Raw genomic sequence first — 20202 nt, 5'->3', positions numbered from 1 at the left:
TCACTAAAACAATTTGTCATAGATAAACACAGATAGGTCCCTCAACTTTTTACATTAAGAGTTTCTGTGAAGCTGTGGGCTATTGTCTCATACCTGTAATCCTAGTTACTCAGGAGGCTGAGATCTGAGGATCATAGTTCAAAGCCAGCCTGGCAGGAAATTTTGTGAGACTCTTATCTCCAATTAAGCACTAGAAAACCAGAGGGATGCTTTGGGTTAATATGGTAGAGTGCTAGCTAGCCTTGAGTGAAAAAGCTCAGGGACAGTGCCCAGGCCCTGAGTTCAAGCTCCACGACCAACCCCCAACCTCCAAAAAAGGCAAAGGAAAATATGTTTGTAATTTTAATTTTTGAGTTTTTAACCATTGCTTACTCTTTTCTAATGACACTATTTTTTTCTTTTTCCCTTTTGATTCTGATATAATTGTTTTAAAATATAAACCATGATTCATTATTTCAATTCTCAGAAATATTTTGTCTTCTAACAATGTACTTAAACAACAAGTTTCATTAAAATATAATACTTAGAGAAATAACACCAAAATATTGTGTCTGTTTTGAAGACTATGAAAAATAGAAAACTTACCTGAAGAGGCCTCAGTATTCCTTGTGGGATTAGCACTATATAAAAGGTGCATGAAGAATATTGAGAAATGTTCTGTCATCTCTCAAATATACAAGATAGCTGCCAAACCAAACGTTCTTTCCAGGGCCACTTTACTGCATAATTCAGTCTTCAAATAAAATAATACATTCTGCTGAGATCAGGGAATTATGGGAGGTTTGTGATCAGGAGTGGTGGAACCAACATGTGGATCTACTGGATTTTGAAAGTTATCAAAGTATTGGATAGAAAGTACAGAAGTGAATTAAGATGCAAAGACAAAGAAGCAGCAAAAATAAATGGATACAACAGAATCAAATCTGGGGGTAGCAGATGGACAGGATAGGGGTCTTTCCATTAAGGCCCTGGATAACACTGAGAAACAGCAGGGTATGCTGCCATTTCCTTTCAGTGCCTTTCCTCTAGGCACCTGTGTCACTCTTCACCTCCCCACAGGCAGTTAGACTTTGCCCTATTTTCTGGAGGTCCATTAAACTATCAGCTGCTTCCTACCACAGGAAACCAGAAAACTAAGAAGTCTTAATGATTCAAAGAAAATATTTTCTAATAGGGAAATTTTAAGCCATTGAGATACTAGTATCACTTTTTAACTCCTCTCACATTTTGCAATATGAGGGCCAGAATAATACCATGCTCTGGAAAGCTAGCCTGGAATTTGTAGCAAACCTTGGGGATTTTAATAAGCCATAGAACTGTTGATCTAAGTAAAACTGTGCCAGAAATATGATACAAATAAAATGAAGGCAGGACAATCAGCTATTTTAATAGTGTATGCCTTATATGTAAATGCCTGAACAAAAATTAAAGCCCTCTTTTACTTCTTCAAAAGTAATCAACACTGCAAATTTTCCAAAAATTATGGTTTCCTTTGTCAATCAATGACAATACAATCCATCTTTACTATATGGTTTACTACTGATTCCAAATGCAAAATATGTTCCTTAAAATATTCTATGCAAATATAGTCTCATCAGTCCAGTTAATATAAAGAGTATACCAAAATTCTTTTTGCAGAGTAAAGCAAAGCACTGGGAGGAAGGCTTATATTGGTACAGTCAGTATATGTGGACAGTTCTGATGTAATTGGGGGGAACACTTGTTCCACAAGTCCAACTGTCTGATTTTGGATAGAATTTGAGTTATTTTTCTCACGAGGATAAATCATTAACTATGCAAAAACTCATTTGAAAGTCAGTTTGTGACCTTGGTATGTATGTTTCTTGTAATATCTCCTACTCTCAAAAGTAAATCCAAGGAATGATTTTTCCCCCAGTTATCTGTTTTCCTTCACTTATGTGCAATGTCAGTCTAACACTTCTAGATTATTTTTTCTCAGTTCATTTTCTTATGTCAGTAACTTAAGAAAGAAAGTGGCATGAACACAAAGCTTTCTTTCCACATTTGACATTTTGACAATACAAATCCTTTTCTTTCATCCATACTCCAATCTCTGGGACATTATCCGACATTCAAGCAACTCAAAGACCGGGATTGAGGAGGGAACCCGAGGACACACTCATTTTCACGTGGGGACGTTTTGTGAGACATGACCTTCCCACTCCATAGCCGGTTTGGAAGAGCCAGGAGGAGTTGCACGAAGAAAGTTTCATTAGCAAACACGTCTCTGCCAGTCTCTGGGCAGCAGCGAGGGGCGGATCCGCGCAGCCCCCTCTGGGCTCCTCCCCCACCCGCTCCCTGGGCCGGAAGCGGGAGTGACCGCGGCTGAGAGGGTGGGGCGTGGAAACAGAAGGGGCGGGGCCGCCTCAGTGGAAGGGGCGTATTCCCCACGGTGGGTGGGGCGTGGATACCGCCGTGGGGCGGGGCGCGCAGACGTGCGGCGCTTGGGCGGCTTGGGCCCTCGCACTGAGAGGGGGCGGGGACAGGCGTCGGGGAGGCGGGGACGGGGGATCTGGGGGCGGGGGACAGGGAGTGGAGAGCGGCGCTGGACTCGAGCTGGGCTCCAGCCGTGCTCGCTCGGACCATTAGTGCTCCCGCTCTGCGCTCCGCCGGCTTCATGTGAAACGCTGGCCCTCCGCCCCCTCCCTCCCCTTCCTTCCCTCCCTCCCTCCCTGTCCCCTCCTCCTCCTCCGGCGCCGGCTCCGGCTCCTCGGGGCCCCCAGCCCGGCCGGGCGCTTACAGCAGGGGCGGGGGGTCCCCGCTGCCGGTTCTCCCGCAGGCTTCAGCCGGACTGAGGAACCCCCGGCGCAGCCATGAACCGGCCCCTGGCGGCGTCGGCGGAGGCGGAGGAGGAACTGGAGTGGCAAGTGGCGAGTCGCCGGAGGAAGGCCTGGGCCAAGTGCCGCAGCTCCTGGCAGGCGTCAGAGACGGAGGACCTGTCCACCGAGGCGACGACGCAGGACGAGGAGGACGACGACGAGGAGGACCTCCCGGGCGGGAAGCTGCCCGCGGCCGCGGGGCGAGGTCGGTGGCCCTGGGCCGGGTAGTTGTGGGCGGGGAGGAGCCAGGGAGGTGCGGAGCCTGGCGGGCCCTGGAAAGCGTCCGGTGTTCCCCGGCGCGCGCGGCCGGCCCAGGACCGTCTCCGGCGCTGGCTAGGCCGGGTCGGGAGGGGGTAGGAGGACGGGAAAGCTTCCGACCTTTAAGGGCGCGCGCGTGACTGGGCGTCTCGGCGTCGGTGCACACCTGAGTGCCGTCCGACTGCTGCGGGTCAGCGAGACGCGTGGCTTCGCGCAGCGTGTGGCCCCCTGGTGGTATCTGTGACCTGGGAGGGTCCTGGGCAACCCAGCCGTCGGGGGGGCCTGATTAGGGTCCCTTAACACGCTGTCCCCTTCGCTCTGTCCCGCAGGGAACGTTCCCAACGAGAAGATCGCGATATGGCTGAAGGACTGCCGGTGAGTCCCCACCCGGGTCCCGGAGTGATCGCGCCCCGGGGACGGACGCAAGCACGCTCCGGCGGAGGGCTGGGCTGGGCTGGTCCATAGGGTCCCCGAGCGATTATAAACGATGAACCGGAAAGCGAGCCCGAGGATAGCTTCCTCTTCGAAGCGATTAGAAATGGAAGTATGGTGCCGCAGTGCTGATTCTGTGGTGTCGGAGTTCACTTCGCAGGGAGGAGTAAAACTGCCCGTGGTTGATGTTAGCGTCAGAGATCCGACAGCTAAAAAAAAAAAAAAAAAGTATCGTCGTGGTTTTTAATTTGAAAGAATTTTCACGTTTCCATAGCACCCTCCTTTTTTTTTTCTCTTATGTTGGCATGTGTACATCTAGCACGGAATTATTTACCGTTGAAATGCGTTTGAGATGAGTTTAGTTTACTTAACTACAGTAACCGGGCTCTTAGTTTTATGTCTATGTCTAAATTCTGTTAGGGGAGCTAACAAAACTAGCTAGCTTTGTGCATGTATAGTTGAACTTCTTGAGCCGGGATTTGTCAGCTGGCAACTGGAATTTGCAAAAGGGAAATAGAGCTTTGAGAGACATTCAGATGCATAAATCTGTTTAATTACACACTTTGTCAACTGGTACAAAATGTTTGATAAAAAACAGAAGAGATGAATCATATTGCAAATGATTCTGACTAGCGGAAAATGGCCCTTTTTTGTATTATGTTTTCTAGTTTGTGTAAAGAAGTTGTAGCTTTCTGTGGGTTTGCTTCTGAGAATGCTTTTGCTTTGTCAGTTTAGGTTTGTCTTAATGCTTTTTTTCCCAGTACTAAAATTAGGGAAGTTTTTTTTAAATTATTCTTTCATATGCCAGTTTCCTTTTCTCCCTAAAGGCAGATAAAACATTGACCACCAGTGTATTAGTACTTTGCTTTCATTAACTGACTGGAACTTTATTGAATCTCTTCACTTCTTTTATTGCTGATGTCATAGACTCTTCTGAAATGCTATAAAACTTACGAACTTTCTCTTTAAAAATGGACAGTCACTAGTTTACTCCAAAATTAACAATCTCGCTCCAATTTAACCCCTTGATTTCCAAATTAGGGAATTTGGGACCTAGTAGCTCCCCTCAGAAATCATCCTAGTATATCACTTGTTCATTTAATTGTTGAATATTGGAATAGTGAAGCTTGAAATTTTAGATAGACAATTTTTAGGACTTTGAAGCATAGAAATTGTGAAACCAGTATCTTTCAGATTTCCTTTTAGAGAGGAAATCTCTTAGAATGTTTTGATGCTTTTACTCAGGTCTTTAAAACTTCCAATCTGTTTTTACTTAAATACATCCCTAAATACAGAATTGACTTATTCTTGGTGTCTTAAAATAGACTTTCTTATTCAAAATACATTTGTAGTGTTTTTTTCAAAAACTAAGAAATTATGAAATGTAAAAATGTTAAGAATCATCATACTTTATGATGTATAGGCATTAAAACTAGAATAAATCATATCAAGTACATAATAAGTAAGCACATCTTTCCAGATAAATTCAGTTGGGATAATGCTGACGTTCACTAGGATACATTCATTTCTGAAAATTCCAGAAGTTTTGTTGCTCAGCTTGATTTATGTGTGCAGATTCTGTAGTCCTTTATTCTGTCTTCCAGAAGTTGCCTTCTTGTTCCTACAGTTTCACCTAATCTATACAAAAGCAACATTCATTTGTGTCTGTAAAGCTAGAACAAGTACTCCTTTCTTGTTTGCTATGTTATCATAGATGAGATTGCTTGGATATATACAAATGTATTTTTTTAATAGCAGTTTAGCTCCTTCCCAGAGTTGGGTATTGTTTATCTTGTACACTATATATGACTGGCCTGAAAGACAGCTTTTTCCCCCTTTGATAAGTTCTTAAGCATTCTTCATTTTCTCTTTTCTTTCCATGTCCTTAATAAAGTTGCCATGTTTTCTTAAAGATATCTTTATTTTGATAACCATGTTTTTTGATTAAACAAGTTGCTGCATTAGAATCTAGGAGGCCAAAGAGACTTTGGGTAGAATTTGGAGGGGTGTAATTAAAAGTAGAGACTAATTTAAAGGGAGAATGCCAATTATATTATGCTTATTTGCCATTTTATGTTAGTGCACAGACCAGTAGAGAAGTCTGTGGACAAAGTAAAACAAGTGTTTTGGCCCAAGAAAGGAGCCATGAAGTCTCCTTAAAGGCATCAATTAGAGCTTCATTAAATTACATGCATAACCTAGCTTAAAGGTTTTATTAACTTGATGGTAATTGCTTATGGTTCTCTTACATTTCAAAAGTACTAATTTAAAAAGAATGTCCATTACTTCTAATACTTGCTTGCAGAAAGTTTTAACTTCTAATTAGCATTTCTTTGATACTGTAGGTTCATAATTGATCCTGAGTCAGAGTAGAACTTGTAACTTGTAAAAATAGTTACTGAAAAAAGTTTGTATCACAAAAAACAACTGTCAAAATAAGACAGTGTTTCTTACTATAACTTAGTGTTGAGAAAACTTAAAAGTATTTTTGTCTTTGATAAAAAATTTAAATAATTTGTATTTGAATTCCAAAAAAGTGAAAAAATTATAGCACCAACTGATTGTTAATATTGACTCCAAGCTGACTTCAGTAATTTTAAGGGTTAAATGAAAAAAAACACATCATATTATCTATGTATTATGTATAGTTTAAAAGTGCACTGTGAATAGTAGGGTTCTGCATTTCTATCAGCAAAAGTAGTTATTGTTGGGAAGGCACAGTAGGGAAATTTAGTGCGTTACTAGTGGTAGATGACAGGTAAAGAAAATTGTTGAGCTTCAGTTCTAAGTAATTCTTTAACTTTTTAGTGTTACTAAAGTTATCTGCTACTCACAGTTTGTTTCCTTTTAATCTTGTTCTTTGTTTCTGTGGAAGAGATTGGAACTTTTTTAAATGTCTGTTGTCACTGATTTTCTTCTTATGTTTTTGCAAAGAAAATGCCATTTTGTACGATTTGTAATCGCCATTCTTGCTCTTAATTGCTGGCAGTTCAGACATGTGATTAAGTAATTTCTTGCCAACTGACTTGACAATTGGTATTTGCTTAGTTACTAGGATATTACTTATGTAATCCACTCACATTCCTGTGTGTTTGGGGAGGAGAGTTAAATTGGTTAAGATGCTTGCTGAGCTGTAACTCTCAGTCAGGCTGTGTAGGGACAATTCTCCAGATGGTTTTTACAAGATTTTGGCTTATGTATTTCTGGTTTCAGTACACCTTTGGGAGCCTCGCTGGATGAGCAAAGCGGTAGTACACTGAAGGGTAAGAGAAAGTTGCTTCCTTAAATCTGCTTTTTGTAAAGGGCTTTCTTCATTTGTCCGGTGGGTGAAAGTGTATACATATATGAATTACAAAAGTGATGTTCATGTTTATGTATACTCTTAATATAGTCTAATAGACTCTGACTGAAAATATTCTATTATATACTCTTCTGACTTAGAAGTCTAAAGAGTAAAAGCTTTTCATAAACTGTAAAACAGTAAGTAGTGTGTGAATTTAAGCATATTACCAAGCTTTTCCATAATGTAGAAATTATATTTTTATTGCCCAGTTAGATATTATTAAGACATTGTAAAAGTAGATTATGATGTGCAAATATAAGGAAAGTTTATTTGTATTACATGAACTGGGTCAACTTCTGTGCAGCATTTGCTTACATTAACTGAAATTGCCACACCTGAAATTCTACCACCTGTGCAAGATAGAATTCTCAAGTTCAAAGTACAAGAATGTGTAGGCAGTGGCACCATGTATAAAAAGTACTTACAGTGTCAGGGAACTCTAGCTGGAGCCCTGGCTTAATGTGAAGGGGCTTGGGGAATGACTGCCCTGTGATCTGGTTTTCCTTGAGTCTCTTGGTTGAGATACCTTATCTAATCAAACACCTTGAGTGGCATAAGAAGTGTAAAATAGCCTGTAGCCTGGTTTCTGAGAGCTTACCTGGCTATCAACACGGATTCTTTACAATAAGGTAAAAGCAGCTTCTTAAAATGACATAATCATAGTAATTGCTGAGTAAATTCTGGTTTAATACATTTTGCTGTGTTTTATAAAATATTTTGCTTAGCCAATTCGTTTTAAGTAAAACAATGATTTTTGTAGGAGGTTGGGAAGAACAGACACCAGGAAGAATTTTCTGACTTTTGACATTTTTTTTAGGTGTGCTTGTGAGAAATGGGGGAAGTTTTGAAGATGATTTGTCTTTGGGAGCTGAAGGTATGTTTGGAAGAACTGTGTTTTACTATAGTTTTAAATTTATTTTAAAAAATGAAAAACATCAGTCTTGAAATTGTCTCATATTTCCCAGTACCTTCTTTCTCTATTTTAGTAATCGTGTGATAGCCTATAGGAGAATGGTTGAGAAGTATTGTGAAATATCTGTAACTTCATCTTCCCTGAACTTAAATGCTTAAAGGAACCTTATGACAAATCATGGTGATCCAACTGAGAGAACTGTCTCAAAGAAGGAAGGGAAACTTAAATATTTATATGTGAGAATACTAAATTGAAGTTTATTTTTAGTATGAAGTCGACTTATGTCATACTTACAGCTGCATCATGTCTTTCTCTTTGCATTTAAGCATCTCCTGTCTTTTTTCCTCTTCTCTTTCCTAATGAAGTAATAGACTTAGTAGAACTAGAAATCATTATACTGGTGTCTATTCCAGACTACTTAACATTTTCAGTGTGTGTTGTACACTTATTACATTTCCACAGTTTCTGTAATGATTTTCTGTGGTTTCATAATAAAGTTTCTACTTTGTAAGAATAAGTACTTTTTTTATTATTTGTTGGCAGTTTAGTTATCTTATAGTTCATTAGTTGTGTTTTATTGCGTCAGCTTGAACAAGTTATTGTAAGCTATAGTATAATTATTAATAAGCTTTAGAAGAAAAGAAGGATTTTGTCAACTGTTGGAAAATTTTGAGGAGTGAATTTATTCACTAAATTGAGTATCAGTGATATTTTGCTAGAACTGTCTTACATCAGAAAGTCTGGAAGACATAATTTTTAAAGTCATCTTTTCATTATTCCAGTCAATATATTTTTAAGGAATAAACTCTGTTCAGAGCTTCTTGTTCTTGTTTCCCAATCTTGTAAGCATATTGTAAGTGTTGTGTTAAAATTAATTTTAGGGTGGGAACTAGTGGATCATGCCTATACTGCTAGCTACCCACAGGGCTGAGATCTGAGGATCACTATCTAAAGGCATCACAGGCAGGGAAGTCCATGAATGAGACTCTTACCATCAGTTAGCCAGCAAAAAGCTAGAAATGGAGCTGTGGTCAAGGGGTAGAGCCCTGGCTTTGAGCACAAAATCTTGCAGATAGTTAATTCAAGCCCCAGGATCAGCACACGCACATGCACGTGCACACGTACATGCACACATATACACACAGAGATTTGTTTTAGCATTGCTGTAATATCTTTAAAAATATCTACCTTGATAGTTTTATAAAGCACAATGATTTTATTAAAAGCCAGAACCTAATGAGGAGTCCCTTAAAGAGTGAAGCTAGTTTATTGTTTTGCTAAAAATTGTTTCAAGGGTATTTTCATTGCTTTAGTAAATATTTACTGAGTGATATGTTTTAGGCACTATCCTGCTAGAGATATAAAGAAACAAAAAAAGTGTCATGCTTTTAAAAATCAGGAATGAAAACCAATTAAAGTGTACTGAAATTGATCTGCCTGTAATTGATCACTATAATTCTGTATATTTGTCTATAAAAGTTGGATGCAGCCAATTTACTTCTAAACATTGCTATTTATTTGCTTAGACCTTGTTAATCTAGCCTAAAGATGAAAGGGAGTTTTTTTTTTTAAGGGAATGTATTTTGAAGTGAGTAGAAAATCTCAAGTTACATATTCGTGTGTGTATATACATATATATACATATATATACTGTATATATACTGTATATATACTGTAATTTTTTTTCCAGTCCTGGGCCTTGGACTCAGGGCCTGAGCACGGTCCCTGGCTTCTTTTTTATTTTTTGCTTAAGGCTAGCACTCTGCCACTTGAGCCACAGCACCACTTCTGGCCATTTTCTATATATGTGGTGCTGAGGAATCAAACCAAGGGCTTCATGTATAAAAGGCGAGCACTTTACCACTAGGCCATATCCCCTTTAACTTTTTAAACATGCTAGAAATGAATACTATTGCTGTGCTAAGTCATGTTTTGTTCTTTAGTTATCTCTTCATTAGTAGCTTTTCAATTTAGTAGATAGTTCTACACATACTACTTATATGCTTCCTATCCTCCATTACATTTTTCTAACTCATTAAGCAATAAATTTAATTGGTTATTCATAAGTCCTTTTAATTACTCAACTGGAAGTAGTTTTATGTTGCCAGAAAATGAAGATAACATCTTGCTGTCTTTTATTGCCAAAACTGCTGGTACTGTTCTTACCTATGTGAATATTTCTTCTAACAATGCACATTTAATGAGCAAAAATAAAATTTTTCTTATCTGAGTGTTTATTATATGCAACCTATTTTCTTAATAATTATGTTAGTGTAGTTACAATGCTTTTAATAACTCTTCTCTATATTTATTCTTTTTGCCTGTAGCCAATCACCTCCATGAAAGTGATGCTCAAATTGAAAACTGGTATGTGGGTCTTTTTTCTTCTGTTCCTTTGTTTTTTTTCTAAAAATGAAGAGTGTTAGTGAAAATAAGTTTTATGTTATCTTACTATGTGTATAGCAATAATATGTTGGCCAAAGAGAGAAGACTCCAGTTTCATCAGAAAGGGAGAAGTATGAATTCCACTGGATCTGGGAAAAGCAGTGGCACAGTTTCAAGGTAACTAACTCATTCTGAATCTATGTGTGATCATACCCTATTGTAGTGACCAGCCTATTAATCCTGCATTTTTATCTTAATAATATGAAATCAGAGGGAACCCCAAGTATTTACTGGATCTTATTTTCTTTTCTTTATTTTTTGCTTTATTATCAAAGTGAAGTACAGAGGGGTTACAGTTTCATATCTAAGGCAGTGAGTAGTACATTTCTTATCCAACTTGTTACCTCCTCCCTCATTTTTCCCCTTTAACCCTCTCTCTCCCCCTCATGAGTTGTACAGTTGATTTATACCATATAGTTTTGTAAGTATTGCTGTTGAATTGGTTTGCCTTTTTATCCTTTGTCTCTCTATATTGGTATTCCCTTTCCCTTCCCTAGTTCCAATACACAAATATACAATATCCAAGGTACTATAATCAGTTTCAGTGATATAAGGGGTAAAACCATGAAAAAGAAATATGGAAAAAAAGTCATGGTTTCACATAGCATGTTAAAAATGACAACAATGACACACCATTTGTTTCCATGACTTGAAGTTAATTTTGCTTAGCATCATCTTATGTGTTCATATGGGCATAGCTATTGAGCTATTGTGATTGTCTGCTAGTGTTACGGGGTTCAAGGGAGGGGATTCCCTGTCCCTCCAAGAGTCCACCACCCAGAGACAGTCTCAAGCAAAAAGATGGGTTTATTGGAGAACCAAAAAGCCAACTGACTGGCCAGGGACGTAGCATAGACTCGGAAGCTGAAACTGCAACCGCCAACAGTCCTCAAGCTGGGGTTTATCAAGGTAAAAGCTTAGCACAGATGTAGGGGGTTGGTGCAGGGGGTAGAGCAGCAACAAACAAGGAAGCCATTTACAGAAGCAGAATTTTGAGGTCAGGTTGACCTAATACACTCCCCCCCAACATTTCCTACCATGTTTCCCTAGTCAAAATGGAGTCAGCTCTACTCCCTACAACACTAGGATTCTCCTACATGTTTACTAATTATTCAGAATGAGGGAAACCATTGAGTCCATGTTTCTTTGCCATAGGATCTTATTTTCAAAAGGCAAGACTAAATAAACATATGTGTTTATAAAAATGTGTTTTCAGTCCTTTGTATAACCTGAATGAGAAATTCCACTGAGGAGTAACTTCTAGGAGAGAACCAAAATTCCTATTAGCAACTTGAATCAATTCTGGCATGAAAATCAAAATAAACCCCTCTAATCTGAAGTTTGATGTTGAAGGACAAATTTCTTTTCAACGTCTTAAATTGAAGATCTGTAGAATAGACATTTACATTAATCAATATGTGGGGCTGTGGAACCAGAAAAACTGCTGTACATTTTTATATCACAGTCTGAACATTTTACTCTAAAACTGGTGCCCTTGTGCCAGTTTCATCTCCAAGTTTCCCATTTTCTTCATGAGCCTTTCACTAGTGTGAAAAAGATGGATAATACATGTTTATTTCCTAGTAGAATCAGGATAAGTGATTACCTTAGTGTGCTGTGTAACTTCTTTTTATCATCTTCCTACTTCCTGGGTACAAGTGGTTAGAGAGCTGAATGCAAGCTCCTCCCTCCCTTTCTGAGTCTCAGGGACTACTTCCCCTAGAACAGTTACCTCTCCAACATAAAGACAGCAGGAAGGCTCAAGTTTCTCAGCAACTTCTTCACTATTGTACCAACTTCCTAGTGTATTTTCTCTTTTCCTTTCTTCTTTAACTCATTCATTTCTTAGGCTCCTTCTTCATCTGTCCAATGATTTTAATTACTTTTCTTGGAATCTCTTAAAAATGACCAAACACACAAGGTGAGGAATCCCTTAGAATCTTTGTTCTTAATGGTAAGCTTCCAGCATAAAAGCTTGATAGATTGCACCCATGTAAGGATGCTAGATTCTAGAACACAATGTATGAAGATGCTGAGATAAGTATCAAGTAATTATTTGAAGAACAAAAACGGAGAAGAAAACTTTTTTACCAATTCATTTGTAATGTGATGTACACTATATATTTAATTTATATCTTGATGTTCTTTATTCTGACTTTGTAATATTTGTAGTGTTTCCGAATTGTTGGAACTTTATGAGGAAGATCCTGAAGAAATTCTCTATAATCTTGGATTTGGACGAGATGAACCAGATATTGCTTCTAAAATTCCTTCCAGATTTTTTAACTCATCATCATTTGCAAGAGGGATAGATATTAAAGTATTTTTAAGTGCTCAAATGCAACGGATGGAACTAGAGAACCCAAATTATGCTTTAACAAGTAAGGTTTTTAAATGTTAGCATATGTGATTTTTAAATTTTCTGTATCTACAATGAGAGGGTTTTATTATTGAAGGCTTAATAACTTTTAGGAATAGCATTGGAAAGTTAATGATAGACTAATGAAGCACAACTATTTTATTCTGAGGTTTTGTTATATAATCGATAGATTTTTAACTTACCCCCCCCTTTCTTCTCTCATTTAAGCATTACCACAGTAATATTATAAGCAGAACCTTGTGACTTATCTTCATTTTGTGTTCCTTGAAGAAAGAAAGAAGTAGAGGAGGGGCCTTGTTAATATTCAATGAGCTAGTCAATCTCAGGTCTCGACTGCAAATCTAAAGTAGCTTGGCCAATTTGGCTGTTTTACTCATATTTTTGCTTGACTTCTCTCTGCTGACTAGTGTTTCTAAACAGAATGCCCCACAGTTGTTGTTGGATCAGTTTTAAGGGCTTAGTACCCCTCTGTAGAGGTAAGAAATACATACTAATGTATTTTCTTAGAAAACATTGGAAATCGCTTGTGGGAGTCTAATACATAAATATAAATAGCTGTAGTTCAACAGCTAGTTTTATTTTATTTAGTTGCATTTTATTCAGTATCGTTACCATGCTTTATGCTTATTCATGATTCATTTAAAAATTTTCCTCTTTCTAAAGTTAGAGAAAGTTTACATCAGTAAAAATAGGATTTCATTATTCTTGCGATCTATGTTCACTTAGAATTCTAAACAGTAGGTTTGGATATATGTGTATGTAAAAACATATGTACTTCTAATTCATTTTTTTGTTGTTCTTTTTGTTTTTGGTTGTTTTGTTTTGTAGGTCGTTTTCGACAAATTGAAGTGCTTACTACTGTGGCCAATGCATTTTCTTCTTTATATTCCCAAGTCTCTGGGACTCCCTTGCAGAGAATTGGAAGTATGTCCTCAGTGACCTCTAACAAAGAGACAGACTCTCCTCCACCCTTAACTCGAAGTAACACTGCCAATCGTCTAATGAAAACACTATCAAAACTGAATTTATGTGTCGATAAAACAGAGAAAGGAGAAGGTAGCAGTGCTTCCCCTTCAGTTGAAAAAGGAAAAATTCTCAGTGTTTCCATGACTGAAGAAAATGGCAATAAAAATGATCCAAAGTCTCAAAAAGTGATAAAGAAGAAGGACTCTTCTTCTATGCTGGCTACTGTTACAGAAGAAGTCTTAACTAGTTCTACAGCACTTACTGAGAATGCTGAGGCTGACAGACTTTCTGATATAGCAAATAGTAATAATCAAGAAAGGGAAAGTGAACAAAGCAAAGAAAGTCACCATGAGAGTAAACTGCATCAGAAGTCTGAGGTTCCAGAATCTGACATAGGTAGTGATTTGAATGTGTCCAGTCACAGTGAACTGGAAATCAGCAGTGAGCTGAAAAATGTCCATATGTCCACATCTGAAAAAGAGCCTTGTGCCCCACTTGCCTTTCCATCTATAAGAAATATAATGGCACAGCAGAAGGATTCTTTTGAAATGGAGGAGGTAGGTAAAAAGTGTATTGAGACCAGTTCTACATATGGTATGACTAGCCTGGTCATAGAACTCTGTGATGTTGAGCCCTCTAGCTCTTTCACTACTATCTGATACCAGACCTGACTTGCCTTTTCTCTTGAGTGTAAGCTTTTGAAGTTTGAGAAAGCCTTGAGAGACCATGTTCAAAGTCATATCTGTGAATTTGGTGAATATGTTAGGTACTTGCAGGGGAAGGATAGGGAATCTCCAGTAAGTGGCTTTGCAAGACCCTAAACAGCATGTGGTAACTTATTCTTACCCAGTGTAATTGTTGCTTGCTAACCTAAAATTTGAGTTGGACATGATAAATATATTCTTTTTGATGAGGTTCAACTCAGACTCCTTTAGGATAACAGGAACTTAAGAATTAGATCTGTATAAGCAACTAAAGTTGGTTAAGCACCTACCTAGTGGGAGGCACTGTGCAGGCCCTTGGAATTCTGTATCATCTGTCAGCCTCAGAAGGACACAGTGATATCTAATGTGACTTTGAAACTGGTGAAGCTTTGTGGCTATGAGATACATCACATGCAATCTTTCTCTTGAAAACTTATTCACAAAATTTTGCTTTGTTGATAGGTCACAGTAGTTTTAGAATCACAGTAGTTTTAGGGGATGGAAAAATAGGATAAATTCTGACTATAAGTGTCCTCTTTGCTGAGTGCGCATCTTTTCTGTCAGGGAAGCTTTTTTTCCATTTACTGCAGTTTCAGTTGCTGATGTTGCTATTGGCCTTCCTTGTAGTCTTTGAATATGCATTTTGATACTTTACACCAAAAAGTGAAAGAAAAAGGTGAAGAACTCTTTGGAGCATTTTACATTTTCTTGGAAACTTCTTTTTCCTTTCTTCCTGTGTTTTATATTTCCACCTCATAGGAGTCCGAAATAATTTATTTTTTATCACAATTAGTGTGAACGAGGATTTAGGATAATGGCTTTGAAAGCTGTTCTTGTCCCATTTCACTAATTTTTGTCGGATTTTAAGTCTAAATTTGTTCTCTTAAGTTCTTGTCTTACCTGAGGCCCCTTGATAATTATATGTGCCAGTCAGCTCTCATACTTCAATACAACACTAGAATACAGAAGTTTATACAAATTATGCTAGGTGGTTAGATATTTTATATTGGGGACTCAGATGGAACAGCACTTCTACATGTGTTTTCAAATAAGCCAACGAAATTCTTTTTTCTAGAGTTCCTGAAATCTAATGTATAAACTTTGTGTGTCTGTGTACATATTGTTGATACTGTTTTTCTAAAAAAACTTGAGGTAATGTGAACAAGTCTTTTAAACATTTATGAAGTGCAAATTGATGGTCAATGACAGACTTTTTTTGCTCCCTCTGCTGGCAAAAACAGTTAATGAAAAAAATAATGAACTTGCTTGAAGTAAAAGATTACATATATTGGTGATTGAAGAGTAATGTTTAAAAATAATTTTTATTAATAGGGCAGAGTGCCATTTTTTGTTTTTTTTGTTTTTTTTTGCCAGTCCTGGGCCTTGGACTCAGGGCCTGAGCACTGTCCCTGGCTTCTTTTTGCTCAAGGCTAGCACTCTGCCACTTGAGTCACAACGCCACTTCTGGCCGTTTTCTGTATATGTGGTGCTGGGGAATCGAACCCAGGGCTTCATGTAAACGAGGCAAGCGCTCTTGCCACTAGGCTATATCCCCAGCCCCGCCATTTGTTTTTAATCCTAACATTTTGGAGGCTGAGATGGAAGATCATAAGTTTCTAGGCTAGGTAGGGAGACCTTGTCTCAAAAATGAAACAAAACAGAAAAAATAAATTGTCATTGTAGCTGCATTGTAAACAGGGGAAAATTTAAGGATAATGATTTTTTGTTCTTCAGATATATTTAAAATATGATTTTAAAAAACTCCTGGAATTGTGTTTTTAATCCCTTTGGGAGTTTTAAAGAAAGCTTGTAGAACAATGGATAAAGAAGGGAAATAATGTGTTATTTTAGTTTCCTCTTAAGCATAATTTGAATCATATTGACAGACGAAGAGAACAATCTTGTTGAAACAAACTTTTAGGTCCCATTCAAAGTAGCTTAATACCATTTTTTTTTTTTTGGACTCCCTTGGTTGAGGTTTGATTCCTGTTGGGAATGTTCTTTTTATATAAACAGTGAATAAATGTAAGTTAGACTTTCAGCCAGTTCTCAAGCACAGTATCTGAGCAGCTGCGTTGGGACACTAGGGAGGAGAAAAGTCTTCAGATTTGGCTCTTTGCGTAGGCAGGAGGTAAGGCCTGTAGTCACCAGGAGCAAATGGAGGAGGCAGTTAAACAGCCTAGAGACTTTTCAAGTAAAAGTTAACTTGCTTTATTAAAAATGTCTTAGAATGTTTCAAAATTTCAAAACTGTGTTCTTAAACTTTCTAGTTTTTTTATGTTTGTGTGCTTGTGGTGACAGAGTGGTTTTTATTCTTAATGCGTTAGATACTTCTGTGTTCATTAGCTTATTTTGAATACATATGGTAGCTCTTCAGAGCCATTAATTAGTAGCAAGAATGATTTACCGTTAAAATGAAGTGATCCTACCTAGGATAGAAGCTTGGCTCAAATTGTAGAGTGCCTACCTAGCAAGTACAAGGAAAGCCTGAGTTCAAAATCCAATATTGCCAAAGTGATCCTGCCTTTATAACCTTTCATCTTTCAAGTATTAATATATTAGAATATCTTCATTTGTATATTTTTGTATGTTGTGTAGTTTATTGTACTCTGCAAAAGAACTTCTGTTTAACTATAAATATTGTTGAATGTAGACACATTTTTTAAGCTACTAGGGTTATGTAACTTTCTAATTCTGACTTCTTTCTGATGCTGATTTAACTAATATCTTACTTTTAATCACTAGAATGTTAATTTTATATTTCTTTTCATTTATTGATCTGAGTTAAATTAACCCAAAGACAGTAAAGTATTTAATGAATTAATTGTCCGTTGGCCTTTCAGATTTGGTGTGTGTGTGTGTGTGTGTGTTCATCCTGGGGCTTGAACTCAGGGCCTGGGCACCATGTTCTGAGCTTTTGTGGTCAAGCCTAGTGCTCTGCCTATTTGAACCACAGTACCATTTATGACTTTTAAGTATTTAATTAGAGAAGAGGCTCATGTACTTTCCTGCCCAGGTTGGAGCTCCTCAGATCTCAGCCAGTTAAAACTCAGTGTGTTTGTTCACATGTGTATAAACCATGGGAGGATTCTTTAAGTTGAATTAAAAGTAACTACAAACAAATACTGAAAGGGATCTTTGATTCCTTTTCCTTTTGTTTTCTCTTTACAGATGAGAATATGTCCCTCCCCATTTAGCATTTATGTTTTGCTGATATCTTTCTAAGTGATATCTTACTCCTTTTAGAGGGGAGGGTCAATACTGGAGTTTGAACTGATAATCTTTAATTTGGTAAGCTAGGACTCTCCAAACCTGAGTCATGTCTTGAATCCTGTTTTTGCTTGTTACTTTTAGTCTCATTTTTTTTCTTTTTGCCTAAGGTTGGTCTTCATCTCTCAGCTCTTTTATTTTATTGTATTTTACTTTATTTTGGCTAATCCTGGGGCTTGAACTCAGGGCCTGGGCACTGTCCCTGAGCCTCTCTGTGCTCAAGGCTAGCATTCTACCATTTGTGCCACAGTGCCACTTCTGGCCTTTTCTGATTTTGTGGTACTGAGGAATCAAATCCAGGGCTTTGTGCATGCTAGGCAAGCACTCTACCACTAAGCCATATGCTCAGGTCTTAATCTTTTGCTCTTAGCCTCTTGAGAAACTAGGATTACAGGTGTGAGCCACCTGGCAGTTGTCATACTTCTTTTGATGTCAGTGCTTCAAAAGGAGGAAGAGGGAGGCAATGTAGTAGTAGAGGATGATTGTGAGGAATCTCTTGTGCATAGGTAGGACTACTTTAGGGTTTCAGAGTATCTTCACTAACTATGACTTAAAGGTTTTCTTCTTTATCTTTTTTTTTTTTTTTTTTTTTTGGCCAGTCCTGGGACTTGGACTCAGGGCCTGAGCACTGTCCCTGGCTTCTTTTTGCTCAAGGCTAGCACTCTGCCACTTGAGTCACAGCGCCACTTCTGGCCATTTTCTATATATGTGGTGCTGGGGAATTGAACCCAGGGCCTCATGTATACGGGGCAAGCACTCTTGCCACTAGGCCATATCCCCAGCCCGTCTTCTTTATCTTACAATAGAGAAAACATAATTATCACAGGTAATTTTTAAAAGCCATTCAGGAACTACATGAATAAGTCTAGGACTCATTTATTTTTACCGGCTATTTCTTTTTCTTTTTATTTTTTGGTTTTGTTTTTTTGCCAGTCCTGGGGCTTGAACTCAGGGCCTGAGCACTGTCCCTGGCTTCTTTTTGCTCAAGGCTAGCACTCTACCACTTGAGCCACAGCACCACTTCTGGCTTTTTCTATATATGTGGTACTGAGGAATCAGACCCACGGCTTCATGTATACGAGATGAGCACTTTACCACTAGGCCATATTCCCAGCCCAGCTGGCTATTTTTTTTTTTTTTGCCAGTTCTGGGCCTTGAACTCAGGGCCTGAGCACTGTCCCTGGCTTCCTTTTGCTCAAGGCTAGCACTCTGCCACTTGAGCCACAGCGCCACTTCTGGCTGTTTTCTATATATGTGGTGCTGGGGGATCGAACCTAGGGCTTTATGTATATGAGGTAAGCACTCTTGTCACTAGGCCATATTCCCAGCCCTCAGCTGGCTATTTTTTAATATACCATCTAGCTTCGCTATAGATCAGATTATTAATAGAATCAGACACTGGAGAAGCACTTTGTCATCTGATGAGTAGTCCCACAGAAATTCAGAAATCCTTTTCTTTGGATTTCTTTTGAGACAAAATAATTGTCCTTCCTAAAACTCTTAATTTTTACTTTTTTTCAAAATTAATTTTATCTAGTATGTACACAATGATAAGGATTACAAATGTCCTTGTAAACCTTTGAGGAAGCATTGTGTTGGAACATCCTTGCATCACTGTTTTACAGAACACCTATAGTTTTTGCACATAGAAGATGCATCCTAATGAAGAGACACATGACAGCAGTGAAGAAACTAAAGCAAGTGCATGTCACAATTGCAGAACAGTGATTTCTAAAGATTGAGCTCTGTGTATTCTAAAGCTGTCTCCACATCTTTAAATCCCGAAGTACTGAAACTAAGGAATTTTACTGTTTTGGTTCAATTTTTTTTCTTGAATTATTATGAAAAGTTTCAAACTTACCCAGAGATTTGAGAAAGCAGTATAATAAACATTCATTGCTCATCACTCAATTAAATTATATTGAGTTATTCATACATATAACAAAAGTTACCTTTTATTAAATGTATTAGAATGACCAAATGACTAGCTTTCTACCAAATGACCAAAGTTCTACTGAGCATTTGAAACCATTTAAACAGGGGAAATCCTATCATATGTTTTTGTATTTGCTTTTTAGCTATCTTGAATTTGACTGTGTTTTGCACAATTATAGACAATAATCAAAAGCTTAGAAGTAAACCAGCTGTCACAAGATGTAGTATTTGTCTGCAGTTGTTTATTGTGATTTTGCTAAATAAGAAGGCTAACCAGACAGCAGTAGTTTATTAGTAAATATGACCCAATTTTCAAGTGTTCCTCTCTTGTGGTTGATGGAAGACTTTATAATGAAATGAGAGAGAGATTTCTTTTTGGCCTGGAATAATAGCTTGAAGGATAGTACATTAAAAAAAAAACTAATTAAATGCATACATGTTTGTGTGATTAATTGTATTAGTCTAAGAAGGTAGTATATATGCTAATTCTAACTTTAAAAATAAGAGATTATGATTTGTTATGCCATAAGCTACGTTAAACTGATAGTCATTTAGATTTCGATTAGACTGTTTTGATCTGTGATACCTATTTTATTGAAAATTGTTTATAGTAGGCTGGGCTTGAAGAGCATCTAATAATAGGCCTTTTGTTGAATATAAAAATAAAATGCATTTTGTTCCTTTGCACACAACACAATGGTTTTCCTGTTGAACTT

General features: G+C 37.9%; 1 protein-coding gene across 3 annotated transcripts in view; it reads left to right on the top strand.

Annotated features, from left to right (window-relative positions):
- Positions 1-2691: 2691 nt before the first annotated feature.
- Itprid2 (ITPR interacting domain containing 2) overlaps positions 2692-20202 on the top strand; it is a 42835-nt gene continuing 25324 nt past the window's right edge. For 2 of the 3 annotated variants that reach the window (XM_048345141.1, XM_048345139.1), the window contains exons 1-8: positions 2692-3045; positions 3428-3473; positions 6744-6793; positions 7691-7747; positions 10114-10153; positions 10250-10348; positions 12404-12612; positions 13440-14134. In XM_048345141.1, coding sequence (XP_048201098.1) covers positions 2835-3045; positions 3428-3473; positions 6744-6793; positions 7691-7747; positions 10114-10153; positions 10250-10348; positions 12404-12612; positions 13440-14134 — 1407 coding nt within the window. In that variant the 5' untranslated portion in view covers positions 2692-2834. The remainder of the gene's footprint in view (positions 3046-3427; positions 3474-6743; positions 6794-7690; positions 7748-10113; positions 10154-10249; positions 10349-12403; positions 12613-13439; positions 14135-20202) is intronic. The other variant, XM_048345140.1, reaches the window with a different exon arrangement.

The sequence above is a fragment of the Perognathus longimembris genome, chromosome 4 (genome assembly GCF_023159225.1).
Source record: "Perognathus longimembris pacificus isolate PPM17 chromosome 4, ASM2315922v1, whole genome shotgun sequence".
In the NCBI taxonomy this organism is placed as follows: Eukaryota; Metazoa; Chordata; class Mammalia; order Rodentia; family Heteromyidae; genus Perognathus; species Perognathus longimembris.
Note: the sequence above shows the minus strand (reverse complement) of the source record. Positions and strands in the feature narration are given on the sequence as shown.